Raw genomic sequence first — 5,918 nt, forward strand, 5'->3', positions numbered from 1 at the left:
AAATAAGTTACTTCTTTATAATAAACACAAGGTGGGAGAGGATGGATGTCTTTAATAATATTTAATATTAGAATTTAAAGCTTGTCGCTATTGTGTGAACATAACATTAAAGGGGTTGGACCAAATGTATAAGTTACAGAACACAGGCTCAGCTATCTCGGGCGCTCCCATAGAGAATTGATGGCGCAGTGGTGTGCATGCAAGACCTGCCCCTCCATCAGAACGGGGAAACGGGACCCCTGTTCTCAGGATCGGTGACGGTCCAGGCAGTCAGATCCCCAGAAATAAGCTAGTTGTCCCCTATCCTGCAGATAGGGGATGACTTATCAACTTATCTTCACTGTCATAAAATCTTCACTGTCATAAAATGGCCGATAATGACAATAGGTTTCATTCAATGAGAAGCAAAATTTTAGATAAGTTAGACTTTAGGTTTATTGCCATTTAAATAAAATCTTGTGTCACAAAGCAATAACTACAATACAAACCGTATGTACATACAGACCATTATGGCCAATGTTTTGTCACCATAAACATCTAAGTTATACTGCTGTATATAATACCAGGTAAAGACTTCCAAGTATGAAGAATTACAGCATGATTCTACACAAAGTCAGAGGGTAAGATTCTTCATAAAACACTGATAGCAGGGAGTTACTGAGGGACGGGGGATCCTGGTTATTTATTTATTTATTTTATGAACTTATATAGCGCTACTATATTCCGCAGCACTTTACAGACATTAGCATTAACTGTCCCCAATGGGGCTCACAATCTAAGGTCCCTATTACTGTGTCTTTGGAGTGTAGGAGGAAACCAGAGTACCCGGAGGAAACCCACGCAAACACCGGGAGAACATACAAACTCCATGCAGATGTCATCCTTGGTGCTGCCCATATGTACTGATATGTACTGATATGCTGTGCAGTAACAGGAGGATTCCTGTAGTAATTTCTCACCTGCAAAAGAGTCTCCTCCTAGTTACCTGACGTCTCCTTCTCACCTGTATAGTAAGGAAACTGAAAGTTGCAAGAAGTTTCCACGGCTGACCTGTCTCCCGTCACTTGAATTCTGAACGTTAGAGAGAAGATTTCTCCACATTGTGAAAATGAAGGACTATCTCTCCTGGAGACTAAACTATAAAAGGAGAAAGATGGAAGGGCTTGAGATAGAGCTGAGATTAACAGCAGAGAGACACAAGACAACCAAGCAGGTAAGTGTCTTCTCCTGGGTGTATACAGATTAATGGGAGCCAGTACACAGTCTAGGATTATGGGCATCAGATATGGTTTAGTAACTCATCTCATATTCACAGATTTCCAGAGAGAAGAAAAGGTTGAAGTATTCAGCAGAAAGGATTGACTATGGACATCAGATTGTTGGCTTTGCTGGTTTCTCTGGTGGCAGTGGGTGGACGTCCACACAGGAGACTGTGCCCTTTGTTCCAGCACTCATCCATGTCTACCTCCGAAGTGAAGTCCCTCAGACATCTGCGAAATGATCAGGTCTGTGTAAAGCGCAGCTTTTATTTCCATTATTGAATCCCATTTCTAGAGTGATATGAGGACATTGAGTTGAGGGTTCATCGCTCTATAGCATCCAGAGGAGCTTTCTGAATGGCACGTATGAGCTCCAGATAAGGTTACAATACCTGAAAACTAACTGACCAAGCCCCTAGATGGAGGGACAGAACCAGGGAAACAATTCTGTTTGTCCACATTGTAGAAACCTCATTTTTATTATTTAACAGCAAAAGAAAATATCCGGTGATGGAGTGAGATGTTACACCACCATGACTGGACACAAGACATCTATATGTGACCTCAAGGTATGGAAATAAGATTCCACCAAAGCCTTTGTCATATTACCTAACTCTATAGATGAGCAATGGCAGAACCCCTCATATAACATTTGTATTTTGTTCTACAGCCAAGTGACCGCCTGATCCTGACCCTGGAACGAGTGTCGCTGACGCTGGACGTCCTGACTAATATGTCTACCTCTGACACTGTAACAAATTCCATGAAGGCTTTCCTTAAATTGAGGGACCAGCTGATAATCTGTGTAAGTTCCTTCTTCTTATCCTGTATATCCATCACACTTTGGCCCGTGAAATGGACCCAACATGGTGTAAATTCCTTATATCCTGTTCTCCTTTACAGAGAGAGTTGCCTGAATACAGTGATCCTGCCTCTGAGCAGCTGGAGCCGTGGCTGAGTCATCTCCAAGATTTCAAAGACAAGGTATGTGTCTTACTGACGCTGCCACTGACAGTTTATAAAATATTGTTAGTAGTAAAATGATGAGGAATTTATAGAGATATTGAAAGCAGAAAAAGTTATGGGAATGGTATGTTTCAGTTAGGAAGAAAAGGAGGGGGGTGCAGCTGCAGGATGTTACTGTCAGTGTCTGTCTGAGACTTCCTGCTGTGACAGGGGAGAGGGAGCATCCGGGGAGAGGACAGGCTTTGGAGCTTTTAATTTTATAGGCTGCTTTATTCTGCTGTTGATTCTGCTGTGTATTTCTCTTGCTCTGTGATCATCTAGTACAGGACGATGGCACAACTGGACCTTAGAACTGACAATCACACTATAGTGCTACCCACAATCAGTTACTCAGCATTGTCACCATTTGGGGAGAGACTGTTGTGATCAGTACATAATGAGATATCTCGCTGTCCTCCATTGTAGGCCTCCCCTCGATGTGTCCAGGACGCTGTTGTGCTCAACCTCATCTCATTAAGGATGCAAAATGTGATGTGTCCAAGTGATTCCTAGACTCCAAGATGGACTCTTTTATAACCGTATGCACAAGAATCATCAAGACATCAGTTTTCTATCTTCTGTCATCAAATATTGTTCAGAAAATATGAGAAACTGCCTGGAGGTTCAACTATAACCGTCCACATGACCTTTTATTATTATTTTATTTATTATTGTATTTATAATTATATTTTATACATTGTAATATTTCTCTATTTATGTTATATCTAATAATATATTGTTTTATATAGAGAATTTTCATCCCTGGTGGATACATTAAATTTGTGAAATTATATGCTGTTATATATGTTCAATTAAACTAACATTTTAATTTTAAAATATCTATTTCTGTTTAATTTTTTATTTTTTATCTTCTCTGGAAAAGCAAACTTTTTAAAAATCTTTGACATGAAATTTACTGATAAACCAGCCACAATGCCTTGTAGGGCTACCTCAGATGAATGTAATGATACCTTTCATTGATCCATTGTCACAACCAGACAGCTGAGAAGCTCTGACAGAGGCCTTTCAGAACCTCCTCCTTGACTTTCTTTGTTGTGGTATTCAGTTCCTCATCTCGTTAGCCTCTCTCAGCTGTCATGTGTTGGACTAATTGCTTCCCTTTAAATTCCTCCCCAGAATGCTTTTCTGGGCGGCTTATACTTCTTCCTGGAGTGTGTCTGCATGCTGACCTTGTTCTCCTCTCTGCTACAAAGTTAAGTGTTGAACAATTATCTGTTATTTTCTGTTTGCTGGATCCCAGGTGACCCTGACTCCCTCCGTATCTTGTGTAGGGAGCCGGTGGTCGTGTCCCCTCACTATTGTAGGGTGCTCAGGGGTTATATAGTCAAGGTACGTGGATATGCAAACTTCCACCATTCGGATCTTTGCATAGGCTGAGCAGCCAGGGAAAGTGCCAGGTCTTCTGCAGGGGTCTCCCTTTTGTTCCTTAGCTTTTGGATCCAGCGAGTCATTTATGCATGTTGCTTTGCCTTGTTTCCTGTACACCGTCCGTGACATCCATTCAAGAAAAAATATATTTGTAATTCATATGCAAATTACCAGTTAATTGCACTGAGGGCGGGCCTAAGTTACTCTGTGCACTTTTGTTCCCCATTTCCTCTGTCAGCCCCTCCCTTTCCTTAATTGACAGGGCCTGCACAGTTATCTCACCTGACCCTGACATGTTCTATAATTTGCAGCATGAGCACACAGATGTGGACGGAAAACAGATTACGTCCGTGTGCTGTCCACTTTTTTGTGGCCCTACAGAAATGAAAAGGTCCGTGGACCGAAAATATGGTCGTGTGAATGAGGCCTTATACTTTCACACATTAAAAGGTTTTACTCATTCCGAACACTTGTTCACAAGATATCCCCCACTGATTATGAAAACGTGTGCCCTGAGTTCGCCCATTTGAATGGAGCAGTGGTCACACATGACATTGCCGCAGATAGCTGAGGGGATAAGTGTATGTAATAGGCCAACCCTCTTTTTGGATGTTATAATGCATGTTAAATCCCCAAATGAGACCCCCAAATAAATACAGAAACCAAACTTAGACCCCCGGATTCCTTTCAGACCTTCAAAATGAATCCAGACCACTCGGCTCATACTCCAAAAAGTGGGCTCTTAAAGGGCATCTGTCACAACACACCACTAGGTGGAATGGTTGGCAGCTCTCCATATGCAATTGTAAGCAGAGTCATATGTCCTCACTGGCATCTTTGTGGGTTCAATCAATCCTAAGAAAAAATATGTTTTATAATATGTAAATTACCCTCTAGGTGCAACAGGAGCAGTGCCATTGCACCTCATTCAATCCAGAGGCATTCCCCCATCTTCTATGTTGCTCCCCCACCTCTGTGATGTACTGGCCAGGCAGTCCGCTGGGCTTATAATAAGTCATGGGTCTAATATGTCCAGTCTAGGAACCAATTCCTCAAAGCATGAACCATGTAAGCAACGGACATGAGGACCAATGGACTTACACAGATCAGAAGATCATCTCTAGTTTTGAGGAGCATCATGAGTGACTGTGATACAGGGTCAGGTACGGAAAAGTGGACAGATTTGGCAGAACCTCTGTGGCTATTATAATTTGCTCCAATATCAGAATCAGATGGTTGCTCGGTTGTAGAAGAGAAGATGTTGAAAACTTTATAGGTTCCTGAAGATGTATATACAGAGAAGAAAGTGGACAGCAAGAGAGGAGAGAGCTAGATACGTATGTACTTACATCAGATGTTCACTGGGCTGCAAAAGAAATAATGGTAAAATCACTATTATTTCCTAAAACTAGTTTCTTGAGTATGTCTGGAGGAAAAAATAGGCTTTTTAGGAGATAAATATTATACAAGAAAGTGGTGAGCAACAGAAGAGACATCTAGATGTGTACTTTTCTTTAGGTCACATACAGATCATGATATCATCCGAAACAAAACCTGGGACAGACAAGTCTGCATCTACAAAATATCGTCCCAGTCAACCTGTTCATGAGAGAATTTCTGGGCAGGGAATAAGAGCAATGGTGATCAGGGTTTTGGAAAAGCCATCAGTAGTGTCTGTGGGTGGATTATTCAGAGGGAGACTCCAGAAATAGCGGAACAGATCACTGGTTTGAGGATCTCCAAAGGAGAAAAATGAGGAGGTGATACTGTGCTCAACAGGGGAAAACAAGGATAGGGAAGGTGGGATAGGGAAATGAGGGTGGAAGTGCAAGCAGATGAGAGAATCCCCTGGGGGATGTGGTATGCTCTCACACAATAATGGCCCAAAAGACCTAACAGAATACAACCCCACTTGGAGCAGACTTTGTAGCCAGTCACCAAGGTCTATTAGACTTTACTGACGATATGGTACTGTCTGCGTTCCACATGTAAAAGGGTGATGCCTGGAAGAAAGATCTCCCTTTAAGAAACCATGAAGACTTGGCACCAATGATAATCATTAGAAGATCAGTATTAATGTTAGACAATTTTTATTTTACAATTTCTTTGAAATTCATATACAAAACCAATGAAAAAACTCCAATAAATAACATAAAATAATATAATAATATAAGTTAATAACCAAAAATATAATAAAATAAATACATGAATTATAGATATGAATATATTCAAATAAATTATAGAAATATTTACACAAAATATAAA

At 40.9% G+C, this 5,918-nt stretch overlaps 1 protein-coding gene across 1 annotated transcript; it reads left to right on the forward strand.

Annotated features, from left to right (window-relative positions):
- Nucleotides 1–1,108: 1,108 nt before the first annotated feature.
- LOC122946574 (interferon lambda-3-like) lies at nucleotides 1,109–2,777 on the forward strand. Its single transcript, XM_044306295.1, has 6 exons — nucleotides 1,109–1,213; nucleotides 1,316–1,477; nucleotides 1,751–1,828; nucleotides 1,930–2,064; nucleotides 2,163–2,243; nucleotides 2,691–2,777. The coding sequence occupies exons 1-6, from the start codon at nucleotides 1,109–1,111 to the stop codon at nucleotides 2,775–2,777; spliced, it is 648 nt and encodes a 215-aa protein (XP_044162230.1).
- The last annotated feature ends 3,141 nt before the right edge of the window (nucleotides 2,778–5,918 follow it).

The sequence above is a fragment of the Bufo gargarizans genome, chromosome 9 (genome assembly GCF_014858855.1).
Source record: "Bufo gargarizans isolate SCDJY-AF-19 chromosome 9, ASM1485885v1, whole genome shotgun sequence".
Taxonomy (NCBI): Eukaryota; Metazoa; Chordata; class Amphibia; order Anura; family Bufonidae; genus Bufo; species Bufo gargarizans.

What these genes read in the sequence shown, in the direction of transcription:
- LOC122946574 (XM_044306295.1), top strand. Translation starts at nt 1,109, where the DNA reads ATGAAGGACTATCTCTCCTGGAGACTAAACTATAAAAGGAGAAAGATG. An exon ending in CATCTATATGTGACCTCAAG is followed by an intron (nt 1,829 to 1,929) that starts GTATGGAAATAA and finishes TTTGTTCTACAG; the next exon opens with CCAAGTGACCGCCTGATCCT. An exon ending in GGGACCAGCTGATAATCTGT is followed by an intron (nt 2,065 to 2,162) that starts GTAAGTTCCTTC and finishes TCTCCTTTACAG; the next exon opens with AGAGAGTTGCCTGAATACAG.